This window comes from Spermophilus citellus (genome assembly GCF_964194105.1).
Source record: "Spermophilus citellus genome assembly, chromosome: 12".
Taxonomy (NCBI): Eukaryota; Metazoa; Chordata; class Mammalia; order Rodentia; family Sciuridae; genus Spermophilus; species Spermophilus citellus.
Window position 1 is genome coordinate 82,041,046 of NC_138198.1, and position 19,789 is coordinate 82,060,834.

Below are 19,789 nucleotides of genomic sequence, written 5' to 3' on the forward strand. Positions count from 1 at the left end.
GGTGTGTGCCACTGTGCCTGGCTTAATTGAGAGTATTTTGATAATTGACTTAGTAAGCTCCTGCTTGTTCCTTTCACAAAGAAGGTTTTTCTTTTCACGTCAGTGGAGAAAAATGTTTCCCCAGTGCTGATTATATGCACTGACCTCACGCAGAAATTTTTCTCTCCATGGGCAGAATGGCTTGGGTGGCTGCCTGGGTCACTTCTCCTACTGGAAACATAAGGCCTGGTATGTTGGTGAGAAGAAATAGGTTTCCTCACTTTTGTGTTTTTTGTTGTTAACAGTTGGGATTACAGGTGCTTTATAAGGTCTTCTGAAGAAAGCTTAGACACTTTGTAGGATAATTAGGAAAATTGCTTTTTAGATTTTATTTTATGTATGAACATTTGCATCCCAAGGAGGAAATTAGAAAATATCCACTTTGGTCCTATAGCTTACTATTCATTTCTTCCTGAAAAAAAATGCATTCAATTTGGGCTGGGATTGTGGCTCAGTGGTAGAGCGCTTGCCTAGCACGTGCAAGGCCCTGGGTTCGATCTTCAGTACCACATAAAAATAAAATAAGGTATTGTGTCCAACTATAACTAAAAAATAAATTAAAAAATGCATTCAATTAGTAATCAAAATTAGGAAGGTTTTTTTTTTTTTTCTTAGCAAATTTTTATTTCACTTTCTTTCTTAAGCTTTGGGATCATCCAAGATTTACCATGGCATTACGGTTGGTCACAAGATAAAGACCATTAAAGAGCTGAAAGGTAAATTCAGAAAGGACTTAGGTTGCACTGATAGTGTGAGTTGCTTTTCCTGGGCTGGGGTGGAAAATTACTGTTTTACTCTTTGTTCTTTTGCAGTGCTGGGTATTGAATCCAGGGCCTCACACATGCTAGGCAAGGGCTTTAACACTGAACTACTCTCCCAGCCCTGCTGTACTCTTTTTTTTTTGTTGTTGTTGTTATTTAATTGATACTTCGAATTGAAATCAGGGGTGCTTAACCACCGAGCCACATCCCTAACCCTTTTTTATATTTAGAGACAGGGTCTTGCTAAGTTGCCTAGGGCTTTGCTAAATTGCTGAGGGGGCTTTGAATTTCCTGCCTCAGTCTCCAGAATCCTGGGATTATAGGTGTGTGCCACTAAGATGGTTCTGTTTCACTCTTCATTTGAATATTCTGCAAAACTCTTTGGAGGAGCCAACCACTCCTGGATTAGTCCTTTATCATCGACTCACTTATAAGATAGTAGGGAGGTGGGAAATTAGTTTCTATCAAGTACCTTTTATGTGCCAAGTGCTTTAGGTGCATTTTTCTCTTTTAACCTTTCTTCTGAGTAAGGTACTGATCAGACCCAAGGACTGTGTCAAATTAAGAGACAAGGCTTCCATTTGGACCCAGGTCAGACTGATGCAGAGTTAGCATTGTTCCCACTAGAACATAGAGATTACTGTGATCTTTGAAATCTTTAGAGACAACAAATAATGTTTTCCTAAAAAAGTTTGACTAATTTTGATTACTAACTTCAGGATCAAATATCCTCCCAGTAAAGCAGATGGGAAAACAGTGACCAAGTATGTAAAGCCCTTAATACAAATTTTCTTATCAATATTATACTTAGAAATAAAATGTAGTGTAGGACTAAGAATATGGCAGGTAGATGATAGGTGGAAAAATGCTGTTTATTATTAGTAAAATTAGTAAAATTATTAGTATTATTAAATAGTAAAAATTCTGTTGTCGATGTACCTGATATGGTTATAACAAGGTTCTTTTAAAATACAAGATTGCAATAATAACATCCTCCTAGTGGTGTGATTTAAATTCAGACATAGTGAGGGCTAAGTTTTGTAGCTTTTCAGAATGTTTGAATTGCCTTCATTTAGTTTTTGTGGACTCATTAAACAAGTATTCCTTAATAGGCAAGTCCCCCCGACCCCCGCCACCCTTTCCAGAATTTTATGGTCCAAATCACTCTTTTCTAAGTGAATAATAAAAAAAAAGAGTTAAAAAAATCATTAATCTCTGACAAGGGTCTGAGAAAGAGTTGCGGTTAGGTATTATTATTGCCTCATTTATAAACCAGGATCCCGAGTGACTCCATAAGGTCACAAAACAAGCCCGTGTTGAAGCCGGGACTGGAACCGACGTCTCCTGCCTCCCAGTCCCCGTCCAGGGCTGTTACCCTTCCCAGGGAGTTGACCAGTCATCACAGTTATTAATATCCCACTTGCCACATGCTACAAGCCATGAACATAAATATTTTTTTGGCATTTTATCTTCATGCTCCTTTTGTGCCAGGCTCCTTTTCTCTCTCCATTCACAGCCCCTTCTAAAAACTCACATTCCTGTTTGAACACATTGGCCTTTACGTGAAAGTCACACGTCACCCTAGCTAGGAACGTTTCAGCATGCAGACTTTGTATACTTTCATTTTTCATTTTGATCTCAAGGCTTTTTTTGGAAGTTTGTGTGTGTTTGTGTGTGTGTGTGTGTGTGTGTGTGTGTGTATACGCACATGTACTAAGGAGAATGATAAGAAGTAGTAATACATTGTACCATATTAATAGCTAATGGCTTGGTCTATATGTTAGGAAACAGTAAAACTATATTGCTCTTTAGCTTGTAATATAATATATATGCTCCCCAGATGTAACACAGAACTATGGTTTATTTAATAAGTGACTCATTATTATAATTTGGAAGTCAGAGTACTAGGTAAGGAGTAAGTGTAAGCAGAAGTGTAAGCAGAAGTTATTTGCTTTTTCATTTGGCTTCATCTCTGATATTCTTTTCTTTGCAAATTACAGATTTTTATTTTTATTTTATTTTTTTTTGCAGTTTGCCCCTTCCTCTGTAAAAATATACAAAATTGTCACAAAACATGAAATAATGTTACGGGAAAACATGACCAAATTTAAGAAATCTGGCTTAGGATGCTCTGAAATGTTATTGCTAAATGAATCTTCGAAGAAAATGAATTCTCTTACTGGAACCAAAGTAATTTATTATGCATTTCATGGGTGTCTGCCAAAAGAGTTACTAGCAATATGAAGATCTAATGGATATGAATTAAGTACAAACTGGTAACTCTCTTTACGTTTGGAGCTACCTGTTAATTTTCTCTGAAACGTCAATAATTTAGAAAGGCACCTCCAAAGACAGGTGTTGTCAATAGACAACACGTAGTTCAGCTGCTTACCATATGGGGCTTTATCAAGGCCCAGTTCTCAGAATTTTTGAGAACGAGCACCAAAAGGTTATTTTGACCTCAGAATTTTAAGAACCATTTGAGCAAATAAACAACAAGGCCTTGATATCCATGTCGTGGTGGGGGTAAACAGAACCACAGGTGAGTAACTGCTGAGGTTTCACTGATCACCAGTGGCTTGGTGGCTTGCAGTGCTTGGGTTGCTGGCATCACAGGGTTTTACCAGAGCCGGGCCACATGCTCCAGAATCTGATTTTTCTTTTATTGAACACAAAGACTTTACGTTTAAAACACTCAATAAACTTAGTTGCTCGATTTGTAGTGAGGCCTGTCTGTGGCCTGAAGTTCAATCTGGGGTTCGTGGATTAACTGCTGAAAGGAAACAGATTCAGGCAGCCAGGAGATAGCTCCGGCTCGGTCCGTGCCATGATACACCATGATAGAGAACTGCCAAGGTTTTTTGAAGCCTCTGTTTTCCTTCTATGGCAGTGGGGGTGAGGAGGGGGTGGGGGGTGAGTAATTCCTGTTCTCTGGCCCTTAGGAGTATTGTGTGGTATAATCAGGAGGTGCCTGCAGACCTCTTTGAAGAGCAAAAAGAATAGCACTACTTAAATTTGATCATGAATTAATAGTGAATTAATCATGAATTAATAGTGATGTGTTTTATTTGTATGGCTTTTTTTTTTGTCATCCCAAGACATTAGAAATAAATCCTTACCTTTCTAAAGGAGAAATTTAGAGATGTAGAGTTACTGTGTTAAGAAGGAACCATATTTTAAAGCTTTTTATTTCTCTCATGCTTGGTCCTCTCCCAATGCTTTCTGTGGTGAGAGAGTGCTTTGTGAGTGCTACTGGTCCTTTGACCATCCATGGTTGTGTTTTCTGTCATTATTGTAATGGGAAAGATGAAAATACTCAGCCAATCTTCTGAAAAGCCAGCTTTGTTACAAAACTTAAGATCGTAATTCACCAGGTTGCCTCAGGATTCTTGACCACTGCATTTGAGGACTAAAATAAGACTACTCCATTCTTGTCATTTCAGAAGATAAGCCTTTTCTTTAGTGCACCCATTGACTTGAGTCACGGGACAGACCCTCCCCCTGGCCATCTATCTATACTATCTATATTTGAACATCAGCATTTTGCTGATAATTGCAGTGGACTGGTAAATTTGGAGTGCCTACTGCACCCCTAATGCTCGCCATTTTTTTTTTTTTTGGTACTGGGTATTGAACCTAGGGTGCTTAACCACTGGACCTATTTCCCCTCTATCCAAACTGAAATGAGCCTCATTTTTGAAGTGGAAGTGAAGATTTCCAAGAAAGCCTTGTCCCCGTGCTGGAATTCATAGGCAGCTTTTGAGGAAGGCAGCTATTAAGCACTGCAGGAGCCTAACATCCCTAGCCCTTTTAAAAACATTTTATTTACTATATTTTATTTAGTGTCAGGGTCAGACTAAGTTGCTTGGGGCCTCTCTAAGTTGCTGTGGCTGGCTTGTAACTTGCAATCCTCCTGTCTCAGCCTCCCAAGCCACTGGGATTACAGGCGTGCAACACAGTGCCTGGTCATCCTTGCTGTCTGAGTGTGCACATGTGCATAAAACACTGTTGCTTTGCCCAGAACGACTTGTGGGTAAAGCATCGAGCCCCACTCCTTGAAAAGGGGCACCATCCTGTGGCCAAGATATAACTTGGCTCCGGGGGTGAAGGACAGCCAGAGAAATCCCCAGTGAGGAATCTGCTAAACTACAAAAACATTATGAAACCGTTCTGCTGAAAACTGAGTCACATCATCAGCTAAAGGTGACAGATTCTTTGGCGAGAGAAGGTGCTTGAGTTCTCTTCCTTTATTCAACTGTAATGGGAGAATCCGAGGATTTTGTTGTGATTGACGATTTTTACAAGTCCTTGTTCCTGTATCTTTCCTGTCACGTCTGTGTCTGGACCTGTTTTCCCCCCATCCATCCAAACTGGGGTGAGCCTCATTTTTGTAGTGGAAGTGAAGACTTCCACGGAAGTGTTCCACTCTGCTGGAATTCATACGCAGCTTTTATTTTGAGGAAGGCAGCTATAAAGCGCCGCAGGAGTCTAACCTAGAGGTTACAAAAGCAGAGGAGATTTGTCTGGCAGGCAGGGATGACTGGCTTCCCCTCCCCCCAAAAAAACCTGTGGGCTGGGGGTGTAGCTCAGTGGACGGGTGCTTCGCCCAGCACGCACAAGGCCCAGGGCTTGATTCCCAGCACAAGGAAAGAGCTAGAACCTCAAACTCACTTAGATCCGTGTAAGAAGAGCCATTTAGTGGCCATAGCCTGCTGGGAGCTCTGGGGGCAGTGTGATCTCCATCAGGGTCTTAGCCCTGAGAATGACCACACACTTACCTGTCCACAAGCCGGAGAACCCACTTTATCCTCCTGGAAAGGATATGCCTGTAAAAAATGAAAAGAAGGCCTACGGTTTCCCTTTTCTTGGATGTGTTTCCCTTCCATTGCTGTCTCTATGAATCCCCACAGAGGCTGAACTTCAGTCCATCTTTCAGGGAGATGTGAAGTCAAGGAAAAGAGGAATAATATTGTTGAGTAGCCTGTTAGAAACATTTTTTTTTTTGGGGGTACCAGGGATTGAACTCAGGGGTACTCAACCACTGAGCCACATCCCCAGCTCTATTTTGTATTTAGAGACTGAGGCTGGCTTTGAACTCACAATCCTCCTTGCCTCAGCCTCTGGAGCCGCTTGGATTACAGGCAGGAGCCAGAAACTTTTTTTAATATTTATAGGTGGACACAATATCTTTATTTTATATTTATGTGGTGCTGAGGATCGAACCCAGGGCCTCACGCATGCTAGGCAAGCACTCTACCTCTGAGCCACATCCCCAGCCCAGCCAGAAACTTCTGTTGGACTTTTAACTGCATGTGTATCAAATCAGAAGTCTGCTTTTTAGAGAAGTGTCCAAAGTCAGTGAAGGCTTATTCTCATAGGAGACAATCTGGGTGATCTACAGATAACTGTGCCTGCTTCACAGGCTGGGGCATATTTTCCCAATCTATAGCAGCTCAGCTTCTCCCTGGAGTCATTCCTTCCTTTGGGAGGGAGTTTTCCAGCCCAGTGGCGCTGCCTGTCTCCCACCTACCCTGGCCTGCATGCAGTGCTAAGCCCAGGCTGGGTCTGGTGCTGATAACACATTCTTTCAACAGGAAGTGCCTCCATTTTCAGTTGTCTGTGGGAGGGTGGAGGGCAGATAAGCTGTGAATGGAAACACAGAACAGATTTCTGCTCCACCCTCATTGCACTTTGATCGGGAGGGAGCAAGGACCTCTGCCTGGCCCGAGCTGCCTGCCCAGCCTCGGGAGGAAGGATGGGTCAGCTGCTGGGCATTCCGAAGAGCTCTTCTCTACTTTTGTTCAGGAACATTTGTTTAGGTTTGATTAGGTTTGTGGCGTGTCTGCTTTTGCTATGTTGAGATGTCCGCCATCTGAAGTCCTTTGAAGGGTTTAATTGTGGGAAAACACTGACCAACTGAAATTCTTACTTTTGTTTTTTTTTTTACTGCGTGTGTGTGTGTGTGTGTGTGTGTGTGTGCATGCGTGTGCGCAGGCATGCATTTGTGTGTACGCGTACTGGCTCCAGAGCATAACGAGCCAGATTTCTTCAGGAGAGTTGCTGCAGTAACGGACCAGTTCTGATCCCATGTTCCTCTGATGCATGGATGTAGTGTTTTCCGTGTTTTGACTTGGCTGCAGTGTGTTTCACATGTGCATACTTAGCCAGTTCCCACATGGAGAGATTTCAGAGGTTCTTGGGGCAGCTTCTGGCACTCCATTCCCTCTGTGAGTCCCCTCACTCTGATTCCTCCCTAGTTTTTCAAATTAGTTTATGACCCTGCCCTGGCTGGGTTGACCCTTAAGTGTTTATGCATATTTCTGGTATGAATATCATTTAATCTTCCCTGAAGTTAGATTGTCTTAGCTGCATGTGGTGGTACATGCCTAAATCCCAGCAAGTCAGAAGGCTGAGGCAGGAGGATTGCAAGTTTGAGGCCAGCCTCAGCAATTTAGCAAAGCATGAAGCAATTTAGTGAGACTCCTGTCTCAGAATAAAGAAAATAAAAAGTACTAGGGCTGTAGCTCAGTGCCGTGGTACAAAAAAAAAAAAAACACCCAAACAAACAAACAAACAAGCAAAACAAAAACAACAAAAAAAACCTCCAAGATAAGGTAAGCTGTAGATTTGGCCCCCTAGTTGTTGTGCCTCCCGCTGCTCAGCCTCTGGGATTACAGGCTCATAAAACATGGATTCCCTTGTACTTAACAGCTTGTGCATGGGACAAAGAATTCATATCCTGCTGTTTTTCATTTAACATTCTATGATTGGATTTTTCCATCTTATTACATGATCTTATTATTTTTAATAATTGCATAATCATTCATTGAGAGTGTACCCTGCTTTTCCAAATCATTTCCATGTTATTAGACATTAGCTTGTGTCCATGGTTTCCACTACCGGGAGAAGCCTGGCAGTGGCTGGTTTCCTTTGTGGAGATTTTCCTTTCTCTTAAATGATTTCCTTATAAGGGATTTCCATAAGTGAAGTTATAGGGTTAAGCCGTGTTTAACTTCTTGATGGCCCTGGGCACTACTGCTAACTGCCACACTCTGTAAGGTTTGTACCAGACTCTATAGCTCCACTAGCTATGGACAAGGGGATTGGGGTACTCACCTTACAGTAATATTTCACATTTAAATATTATTATATATTTAAATATTATATTAAATGTTATATTTAAATATTTAAATGTGAAATATTACAAATAATATTATTATATCATCATTTTAAGGTTATCAAACTATGGACACAAGTTCTCATTCCATTTTTTCCTCCCCAATTCTGGGCATCCAACCCAGGGCCTTGAGCATGCTAGAAAAACTCTCTACCACTGAGCTATAGCCCCAGAGATCACTCACATAATTTGTGGTTTGTTGGGCCATTGACCATATGTCTGATTATGGTCCTGCCATAGAGCTTAACTTTTAATCTGAAGAAAGAAAACAGTAGTTATTTCAGCAGGTAGCTTTTGGGATAGTTGCTTAGGTGAAAGAATAATGTCCCATGTTAATAAGGGCTTTACATCAGGTATTTAGCTCATTCTTATAACGACCTTATAATGTAGGGCCTCTTATTTCCATTTTGTGAGGGCACTGAGGCACAGAATGCTTGATGCCAGTCCTGCTCAGTTACCTCTCCCACCTGATCACTTTCCATGCCCTTGAACCCTTCTGTTCCAGCGGGCTTCTCTGCTGAACAGGCCAGGTGACCGCTGCCCCACATCCTGCATGTCCTCTTATTAGAAAACTACTGTTTTCTTTCTTCAGATTAAAAGTTAAACTCTATGGCAGGACCATAATCTTATTTCTCACCAGTCACATTAACCTCCTCTTTGGCTTGTTCAGCACGATAGGGCATCCTGCTGAGGATGTCACAAACATGAGCTCAGTTAATTGCTGCAGTCATACCTGTGGCAGGTAACTCGAGGACCCACATGTAGAGGAGGCTGCTGCAGGAGGTGACTGCACTCAGCAGGTGACCTATCCAGGGCATGACTTTGGACCTCAAGTTCATTGCCTTCACCCATCACGGAGGAAGCTTCTGCAGTTCCTTTTCTGACTTCTTGTGCTACTACTTTCTTGTCTTGGTGACTCACTGGCCATGATAGGCCACTGAGTGGTCTTGCTCTGTCTAGTGTGGAAGTGTCTTGGCTCTCCACGAAGCCAGGAGCTCCTAGTTCAAGTGCAGGGCTCTCAGTGAGAGCTTTGCTGACAGTGTTCCTGGTTGCTGTCTGTGTGATGAAGTCAGCCCTCTACTGTCTTAGTACCTCTGGCTGTTTCAGGTGGGCTACTTCCAAAATAGCACTTGCAGTCATTTAGTCAGAGACCTGCAGATGTGCTTTTATAGAAGAGGTAGATCTATGCAAAGCTGGGTCTGACATCAATCATAATAAGGGAATTTGCTTTCTTTTAATCCATAGTTCCTTTTTTTTTTTTTTAATAGTACTAGTACCAACCCAGGAAAAGTGCTCTCCAGACAAGCTACATCCCCAGCCCCTTTCTTTTCTTTTTCTTTTCATTTTTTTTTTTTTTTATTTTGAGACAGGGTCTCTCTAAATTGCCCAGGATGACCTCAAACTTGCTATTCTCCTGCATCACTCTCCCATGTTGCTGGGATTACAGGCATGCACCACGGTGCCCAGCTTGATAGTTCCTTTTTAAAACAAACCATTCTTTTGTAATTGAATATCATCCTTTGGTTTATTTCTTTGGGGGTTAAATCTGGTCCTGCATTGGATTTGCTCGAAGTGGGAGATTCTGGAATTAAGAGCTAACATTAATCATGTTTATAAGTATAACCAAATCCTGTGTGTTCTGTTTGTTTGACAGGATTTTGCAGTTATTTCAAAGTTTTTGCAAGAATCTATTTTAAATTTCAGACATCTCAATAACTTGGTGAAAATCACCTTTTTTCATGAATCCAAAGCCCTTGCTCAGTTTTTGTTTCTACATTTGTGTTATTTAAACAAAAGTTTGGGTATGGGGTACCATTGTTCTTAATTTTCATAAACCCTAGTTTTGCTAGGAAAGGGGAGGATCAATTGGTACCTGTGGAGGACGTTTGGGTGGGCATAGAGCAAGATGGGGGACTAGAACTGCCAGGCTTCTCTCCTACGCTGTGCCTCTGCTTCATGGAGGTGTTGTGAGAAGCATAAAGCCAACCAGATCTTGCTTGGAAAAAGGAGTCCAGTAGGACTACATTTGCTTCTTAGGCTCATCCCAAGTGCATTATTCAGCTCTCGTGTCTGGTGTTCTGGGTTTCTCTGAAGTGGTAACAATCAGGTAGCAGAGAAATCTGTTTGCAGGATTTAATTGGATTATGTATGCAAAAATGTAAAAAAAGTTTGAAAAGTGAATGAAACATTCTATTCAATAAGGTACGAAATGGAATCCTAAAAACTTGGAAGCAATTAGGAGCTTCTGAGAACTTAAAAGGAAAAATATGTGATTAAAAAGTACATAGTTATAGCTAGATTTTTGAGAAACACTTTCAAATGCAACTGTTCCTCAAACAGTCTAAACCCATTCTAGTTATTTTGGTTTGATTCTACTCAATTATGGAATGTTTAATATTTGGCTCTTCTCTATTGGATGGGAGGAATGAATGAAATGAGAAAGGTGAACTTTTGCCTCAAGAAATAATGGCCATACTCATGACAGATAGAGGATGTTAGCATTTTCTTTTACGACATGGTCTGCTGCAAACATGGCCTGTTCTTGTAAAGACTTAAGGTAAATGAGGTCGATATTAAAAATCTGTCTATGCATGGGTTTATTTTCATGAAGTCAGTGCACAAAAATTTCATGTATCAGGGAATGTTGAGCTGTGTAGCTTTCCTTTTTAGACTTTGACATAATCTGTGTGTGTGTGTGTGTCTGCAGTGCTCTGCATTTTGTCTTTCAAAGCGATTAGATTGTGTGAGCATCATTTAGGCCATGCAGTGTTTACCTGTGTGGTTTGGTTTGTTTCACTGTCAGAGATCTTTGAGTTTGGCCCGTTTATAAATAGGATTCCTTCAGTCCCCCTTTTCCTTGCTGAGTGGTTAGTTACTGAGCACTCTGAAGTGAACAGGATCAGAGCTTAAGTTGCCAGGGTCAGGTCAATGGCACCTGTGAAGCATCTTGTGACATGGTGACAAGCTCCTGCTTGTACCGTGTAGGGATGAGCAAGGCAGACTTTCTTTCTTTGTCCTGGGATGCTCCTGAGAGCAGCCCTCATCCTGGCTGCAATGACCTCTCATTTTTTTGGGGGGGTGGGGGATAAATTGAACCCAGCGTGCTTAACCACTGAGCCACATCCCTACCCCTTTTAATTTTTTATTTTTGAAACAGGGCCTTGCCAAGTTGCTGAGGCTGGCCTGGATCCTCCTGCCTCAGCCTCCCTGGAATTACCCTGCTCATTGGATTTCTCGTGTTGAACTAGCAGAATTGGGCCAGCTGACAAAGTGATGCATAATAACCATTTCTCCTTCTCTCTATCCTCCTGTTTTGCCAGGCGGGTGCCCCAGTGATGTCTGGTGCAGGAGAGGGCACCAACCCTGAGAACAGCGAGCTCAAGTATTCAGGTCAAGACGGGCTCTACATAGGCGTTAGTCTGGCCTCGCCGGCCGAAGTCACATCCTCAGTGCGACAGGATTCCTGGTGTGCTCTGGCCCTGGCCTGAGCCCCTCCTGCCAAGAGGCAGGGAGGGCTCCACCCAAGTCCTTGCATCTCTTATGTCTGATTTTTGTCCAGCAGCCCAGATGGTGGCAACGATGCAGACAGAACATTCCTCCAATGTGTGATTTCTGTGCCTTTGTTTTGAAAGAGATATATTTCCCCATGAAGCTTGTTAAAAGAATAGAAGATGCGACTCTTCCGGGCTGGTGCAGCAGGAATGTGGCCTGCTTCATCTAGCCAGGGCCACCTCCAGCCAGCCTTTCTTTGGGTCAGCTCCTGCATAGCTTGCAAAAACTGGGACTTGGGCCAGGGCCTTGCCTGCTAAGGAAGATGGACAGAGAATCTTGAAAACAAGGTTTTACGTGCATTGTCCCCCATGTGTTTCTTCTAATCGATTTTGGTTATTCCAGAATTTATTCATACCCGTTCCACATGCAGATTTCACAAATGTTCATGGAGAAGATCATTGGAGGCCATTTGGTACACATCCTGGAGGCTGAGTGGGTTCCTGGAACTCTTTTGTCAAAATTCCTCAATTTGCAAGACTGCATAGTAAACTCTAATGTACACTGTGACTGACATTTCTCGAAGTTCATCTTGTGTGACTGATCTGAGGTCAGTCGGAATTTGTAAACAGGGTAGCAAGCAAGATATTTTTCTTCCATGTATACAATAATTTTTTTAAAAAGTGCAATTTGCGTTGCAGCAATCAGTGTTAAATCATTTGCATAAGATTTAACAGCATTTTTATAATGAATGTAAACATTTTAACTTAATGGTACTTAAAATAATTTAAAAGAAAAAATGTTAACTTAGACATTCTTATGCTTCTTGTACATCCACATCCCATTTCTATATTCCCAATAGAAAAACTATTTCAAGAACAAATCTTCTCTCAGGAAAATTTGCCTTTCTCCATTTGTTAAGAATTTTTATACAAGAACACCCATAAACACCCTTTCTTTTACTGTGGAATACGTGCTGGAAAAAATTGCAACAAAACTTTACTACCTAACAAATAGCATTTGTAAATATTCTAGGCATCTGTAAACACTCTGATGAAGTCTGTATAGTGTGACTAACCCACAGGTTGGTTTACATTAATTTTTTTAAAAAATGGGATGTCATATTGAAAACTATTTCACCAGAGTTTTAAAAAAAATAAAAGGGTATTGTTTTTGTCCTGTACAGTGAGTACTTTCCCTTTTACTTCATTTGGATGCTGCATATGGTTATAGAACTTCATATAAAACAAAGGCACGTGGTGTCTGCAAGCTGTCTTTTTTTATCAAAAATTGTCCTTTGGAAACTATTGTACTTTGGTTTACTTGAAGTTGGCGCATGGAGTTAGTTGTCACTTTCCAGTTGCACTGGAGACAATTTTATAGGTGAAGAGGACCCACTATTGAATGACATTGTCTGAGATATCAGCATTTTGTTTAGGATCAATGCTTGAAAAACATTTTCCTAAGTCCGGGGTGGTTTTTCCTTGTGAATGAAATAGGCTTCCATGGCCCAAGAACAGAATGGGTTCTTTTATGGTTCCGCTGTTTTGTAGAGAGCCATGAAATCTCAAAGCTCATCTAAGCTCACAAATGGTCTGAACGGCCTGTTTGTTTTTTTTTTCATTGTTGGGTGGATTTCAGGAAATCAGAAGTCAGTTCCATAATATGAAATGGTGGTATTTAACTTGGGCTCTTTTGAATGGGAGGCATTTTGAACTTTTTTTTCATGTATTTCATTCTGTGGGGTTTCAGTCTGAATCTTTAAGGGAATCTTCCTTAGTGGGAGATGCCTCTCTATGTTAGGAAATGGTAGGTGATGCTGGTGGCCAGACTTGGGCTGGTGTATGTGCTTGTGTGGATCTGGGGATTTCACGGAAATCCACAGACACCCTGCTCTAACCCCAAGGACTAGAACAGTGGTTCATAGTGCTGAGAATGGAATTAGACCTTCAAATCTCTTCAGGGCAATGAACCAGCTCTGTGAACTTGGGCCAGTTGTCCAACTTTCATTTTTCTAATGTTGTAGAATAAGGCAAATGGAGTATAACTCATGGGCTAACCTGAGATAATCCATATAAAGTACACAGTGCCTGGTACATAGTAAGCATGAAGTGTTAACTTGACTTTGGAAGGCAGTGGCAAGAGCTCTCACAATGCGGGTGCTTTGAATAATATCTTAGTCTCAGAAGTTAATGGTCTAATGTCCCTTGGGTCACCTGCACTTCTTGAATAAGGCTGAGGAGAGAGAAATGAAGGATTCTCTCAACCCAGGGCATTGGCAGAGTTGGAGGGAGGATGCCTGAGAGATTCCAGTCTGCCTGGGGCTGATAGTTTTATAGAACAGGGCTGCTCTGACAGCAAAAGAAAATTATTACCCTCATGAACTGATTTTTTTTTTCTTTTCTCTAACGGTCCTTATTACTTTGAGTGCTTTCGGGTGGGTTGGGAGTTGTTAAAGTTAATGTGCTTTGATAAAATTAATATGCTTTGACTGAAAAATGAATTTTTCTGATTGTGGCTTCCAAATAATCCTTTTGGGGGCTGGGGGGGTGGTCTTAAATATTGCTCTTTTCCAATCCTAAGATGTCATTCAATTGCTAAGTCCCCTTCCTTTCTTTTAGAATACAAATCGAGAAAAATTCTAGTTGTCATGAAATAAATTACAAGAGGCAGAAGAAAGGGAAGGGGCTCTTTTTGTTGTCTGTCCTAATACAACAAACTCTCCTAATCTGGGCGTTTTAAATGACGATTTTCTTACCTGTGGTTGCATAAAGCAAAAGTTCCATAATTGGTTCCAAATACACAATCTCCACACGCCTCCCTTAAAGTATGTCATACAGAAATAAAAACCAATGATCTCTCATGGGTGCTCCTTAGCTTAAGAGATCCTTAGACCCATTAGCGTGGGTTACAGAATTTATGTCCTCTGTCACCCTTGGGCTGATGTTAGGCCATCTTACATAAGTGAAGGCTCTGTCTGGAGTCTCTCTCTTCAGGGCCACTTAATGTTGCTTCCTGGTTCCTATGGGAGGGTCAGGAAAGCAAAGGGAGCCATTCATTTCCCCCTGCAAATAAATTAACTTCTTGCTCATGGGAAATGTTTTCTGAGGCCTTGGAAATTTGATGTAATTTCAGATCATAGATAAATTAGCTGCTGGGAGGGCAACTCAGTGGTGGCTCTGCTAGATTCCAGTTTGGGGCCTTGTGGTGGCTTTGGAGTATTAAGTTTTACGGGCCCACATTGTGTATGGGTTCTTGCATCCCAGTGACTCAGAAGAAAATATGAGGGGCTGAGTGTGAGGGAAAGAGGAGGCAGAGAGCAGACTATCATTCACAATCAGGCAGCTCTGGCTAATTTTTGTTTCTGGATTGAAATAATAAATCAGTCTGGCAATACTAGTTATCTCTTGTTGCTTGGAGGCCCTAATTAGCAGTCAGGAATTTGATTATTTTATTTTTTTGATACCGATGATTGAAACCAGGGGCTCTTTACCCCTGAGCTAATCCCAGGTCCCTTTTTTTTATTTTTTATTTTGAGACAGAGTCTCAATAAGTTGTTGAGGCTGTCCTCAAACTTTTGATCCTCCTGTCTCAGCTTCCTGAATCACTAAGATCACAGGAGTGCACCACTATGCCCAGCAGAGTTTGATTATTTAAGTGGGAAACAAATATAGAATAATTTGTTAGACAAAATTTTTTGAAATAGGATCTGTGGGTCAACATCTGGTACCTCTGGCTGTGGCTACCTGAGGCCTTGCCCTGGATCCTGTGTGGCTGAGCATTCAGCAGCTGGGCTCTGAGCAGGCCGCCTTTGACTGTGACCTGCAAGAAGATGATAGACATTGTAAGACACGGAAGAGAGGAAATAGGATGTTTTCGTTGGTTCAGCTACAAGATATAGGTAGGCTGAAGGCCGACGTAAGTGCATAGGGACCTGGTATATATCATTTCTAGTCTTCTCAAACAGATCCTAAAGGACAGTTGTTAGCATATTGCAGATGCATGTTGAACCTCTGAAACTCACATCTGAGTGAGCATCCATATTCCCCCAAGTATCCTACAGCATCTCCCACATCTGCAGGAGCCAGATGACAGCTGGTACTATACTGTTCTCAGCAGCTGTCATAGGGAAGTTACATAGGTGATATTGCTATTTTAGTTAAAGAGAGATGTATTTGGCTTGGTGGCTTTCTTTGTTTTTTTTTTTTTTTTTTTTTTTTTTTTGGTACTGGAGAATGAAACCAGGGTCCCTTTACCACTGAGCTGCCACATCCATAATCCTTTTTCTTTTGAGACAGGGTTTTGCTAAGTTGCCCAGACTGGCCTCAAACTTTCGATCCTCCTGCCTCATCCTCGCAGGTTGCTAGGATTACAGGTGTGTACCTCCATGCCTGGTACTTGTTTGTTTTTTTTTTTTCTTTTTAAAGAATGAACATTTTAAAAATGGTTAAATTATAACAATTACAAATGAAATAATGTTTGCTTCGTAGGAGTGTTTGCATTTCAGTTATCAGTGGTCCCCTCTGTTAAGATAATTATCTAGATATCTAGTGACTTTTGGACAAAGTGTTTCCTCTCTCTGGACCTCCAGACATCCAGCAGTGTTGTCTCAGAAGTTCCCTCTATCTTCCTTTGCATCCCATGGTCCCAAGGCAAATTCTGTGTTTAGGGATGGTGCATCTGTGATGTGGTCTGAGTTTGAGGTGCCTCATGAGTAGGGGGGAACTGGAGTCTCCTATCTCTCTTCTTGCTGCCTCACCTCCTCAAGGGATGGGTCTGTGGAGACCAAGGCCACAGAGGATGAGAGTCCTGGTCATATTCATGAACACAGGGATGGTAAGAAGTGCCATTGCCCCAACACCCAGCCTGTTGGGTCTGAGGCTCCTGATATAAAACATACAGCGATACAAACCCAGACGGGAAAATGGAAAAGTCTAGTAGCACCACAGTCCGTAGAATAAGGAAAAAACAGTTTTGCTTTGCTTGGCCCATTGCTTCAATATCTTGTGGTGGGTTTTTTTTATTTCTTGGAAACACCAACTTTTCGTTGTTTGCTTTCTGTGCCTTCTCTTTAGCTATTCCAAAATTTTCCTCTCTCTTTCCTCCCACTTCCGCAGACTTTACTCATATATTTTTGTGAATTCTTGTCCTTTAACACTCCAAGACTGAGACAATAATGGTAAATATTTAGATAGCACTTCTGATGAGCCAGTTTCTATACAGGGTACTCCACCTGCTTCCATGGGTTTTAACCAATATTTTTTTGGTGAATTCTATTCCTTTAATGCTCCAAAGACTGGTCTGAGATAATAGTAGCAAATATTGACATAGTACTTCCCATGGGCTGGTTTCCATACAAAATGTTTCACATATACCAACTGATCTAATTTTTACACTGAGTAAACAAGGCAGCACTCTCCCCATTTTACAGATGTATCTACTGAGCACAGAGAAGTAAAGTAACTTGTCCAAGGTTCTACAGTGGCAGAGCTGCAATTGGAACCTTGAAGTCTGGCTCCTGAGCTACTCTTAATCACTACAGAATATTGTCTTTTCATTTTTATTGAAAGATGATGAAATGGAAGAAAGAACACAGAGAGAAAGCTAGCCCTGCTTGGGATTTGAGGCTACGGTTCTCTCTTCTAACATCTCAGAAATGCACAGTGGTGATTTGCTGACACAGGTATGCCTAGATTGAAGAAAATTAGGACACATGTATTATTTCCTCCAGTTAGCTATAATGTTTAACCCCTGTTTTATTTTTGTTTGTTTGTATTCGAGACAGGGTGTTGCTATATTGCCCAAGCTGGCCTCAAATTCCTGGGCCCAGGTAATCTTCCTGCCTCTCCTGAGTAGCTGGGACTACAGATGTGTGTTTCCATCTCTGGCCTAGGTATTTGCTTTCTAAGTGCCTGGTTGTTAACTGGATAATGAGTCTGGAGGTTTTCTCTATCTCTGGAGCAATTTTTTTCATGTAACTTCAAGTAAGGCTTGTAATCTTCTTATCTAGCTTAAAAAATTAGGGGAGAGCATTTTGCAAAATATAGAAAGATGGAGGAATTATTAATAGTGGCTAAAACAGAGCATCAGAGAGCACGAGGAATACCTCATGCTGGTGTAAAATCTTTCTGTGCTCAGCTGTGCCAAAGAATTTTTTTTTTTTTTTCAGGAAAACTTGCGTAAGATTTTGGCAGTGGTGTCTTTGGCTTTATCTTCTTTGGTGAGTGTTCATTACTGCTTACATCATTGTTGCTATTATTACTTTGATAAGTGTGCATTACCAGTGATGCTCTGCGCCAGGGGTTCACCAACTCCTGTGTGCACGAGAATCACACACAGTGCTTATTTAAAATTGCACGGTCCTTCAGTCCTTCCCCAGAGAATCTGGTTTTATAGGCTCTGTGTCATGGTGATGAAATTGCACATTTTGGCTTTCGCATTCATCAAATTTCTTGGCTAGTACAAAATTCAAAAGTCAAAAATTGGAATGCAGTGGAAAATAATTGCCTTTTCCACCCCGGTTCTCCAGCCATTCAGTTCCTCTCTCAGATGGAACTTCGACTTCTTGCATAGGTTATAGTTGTTAACTGGCAGTGCACACATAAGTGTATACAATTATCCATATTTCACTCTATTTTTACATGTGTGGTAGCATGTTATAAACATTGCTTTGCAGTTTGCTTTTCTTTCTCTCAGTACACCTGTGTTCCTTATTTAGATCAGCGCCTGTGCTAATCTGTTCAAGTGATGCTGCAATTAATATGCGGTGTCTGTGTCATTTTGCACATATGTAACATATCTAAAAGGTGAATTTTTAGAAGTGGCATTCATTACTGGGTCAAGGGGATCTCCTTTCCATTTAGATAGTTATTGCTAAATAGCTCTTCAGAGATTGTCTCCTTTGTACTCCCCCTGGCAATGTGACACTGTCTGTTTTCTCTTAGTCAAATGAATTTGTTATCAAACAGGTCTTTGTCAATCTTGTATCTCTGATTTTTGTTTTGCATTTATCTTATTGTGAGTGAGAGCGAACAACTTTTCCTGTGACTAAGAGCCAGAGGTAGTTCCTGTTCTTTTTGGTGAACTTTTTTGCCCATCTCTGTTTATATCTTCTGCCTCTTTTTTTTTTTTTTTGATTGGGTTATTGGCCTTATTGACTTGTGAAGTTTTTTTGCATGTTAAGGAAAGTAGACTTTTGTTTCAAATTATTTTAAAAATATGTTTTTTCATGATTTTCCATTTGACTTTATACTTAAAAAAATATGTTCTTTTCTTTTTTTAAGGAAAGTCAATTTGTCAGTCTTTATGGCTTCAAACTTCTGTGAAATATTTATGAAGGCCTTTCCCACTCTTCAGATTACTTTTAAAGATCTGTTTTCTTTTAGTATTTTTATGGTTTTATTTTGGAGGTTTTTTTTTTCCATATGGAATTTTTGTTGTTGGTTGTTATGATGTGTAAACTATATATTCAATCTTATATTTTTGCAAATGGCCACCTGATTATCTCAGCATTATTTCCTGAATAATGCATTTCCCTTCTATTAATTAAAAAAAGGGAATAAAAATATGAAAAATCTCATGAATATGTATTCTTATGTAACTTCTTATGTGAATATATATATGTATATATATATATGTATATATATATATTTCTTTTAAGAGAGAGAAAGAGAAAATTTTTTTTTAATATTTATTTTTTAGTTTTCGGCAGACACAACATCTTTGTTTGTATGTGGTGCTGAGGATCAAACCTGGGCCGCATGGATGCCAGGCGAGTGCGCTACCGCTTAAGCCACATCCCCAGCCCATGTGAATATATATTTACTACAACTATATTCACTATTTTTGGATAGTCTATTCTGTACCAATGATCCATTTATTTAATGCTTCAATACCATGTTTCTTTATTATATTTTATAATGAATCTTAATATTTAGAGGGTTTGTCATTTCTCATTAATCTTACAAATTTTTGGTCATTATTCTTATTTATTTTTTAATACAAATTTTCTTTTCTTTTCACAGTGCTGGGGATTGAATCAGGGACCTTATTCACGACAGACAAGGGCTCTACCACTGAGCTACGCCCCCAGCCCTCCACATGAACTTCAGAATCATCTTGTTCAGTTTTAAAAAGTCCTGTTGGTATTTTCATTGGAATAATATTAAAGTTTTAGATTAGCTCATGCAGGATTAGTATCTTTATTTTGTTAAATCTTCCTGTCCAAGATAAAGTATGTCTTTTCATTTGTTTAAATCTTTTCCTGTGTCCACTAATATTTTAAATATTTTTTTCATACATGTCTTCTGCATGTTTCTGGTTT

General features: G+C 40.5%; 1 protein-coding gene and 1 long non-coding RNA gene across 4 annotated transcripts in view; both read left to right on the forward strand.

Moving 5' to 3' along the window:
- Positions 1-12,656, forward strand: part of GATA6 (GATA binding protein 6) — a 30,129-nt gene extending 17,473 nt beyond the window's left edge. For all 3 annotated transcript variants that reach the window (XM_081263207.1, XM_081263208.1, XM_081263209.1), the window contains exon 7: positions 11,298-12,656. In XM_081263207.1, the coding sequence (XP_081119333.1) occupies positions 11,298-11,465 (168 nt within the window). In that variant the 3' untranslated portion in view covers positions 11,466-12,656. The remainder of the gene's footprint in view (positions 1-11,297) is intronic.
- A 4,601-nt stretch (positions 12,657-17,257) lies between these two features.
- Positions 17,258-19,604, forward strand: LOC308631886. The gene is made up of 3 exons (XR_014018378.1): positions 17,258-17,359; positions 17,636-17,686; positions 19,491-19,604. It is a non-coding gene; the product is annotated as an uncharacterized lncRNA (long non-coding RNA).
- The last annotated feature ends 185 nt before the right edge of the window (positions 19,605-19,789 follow it).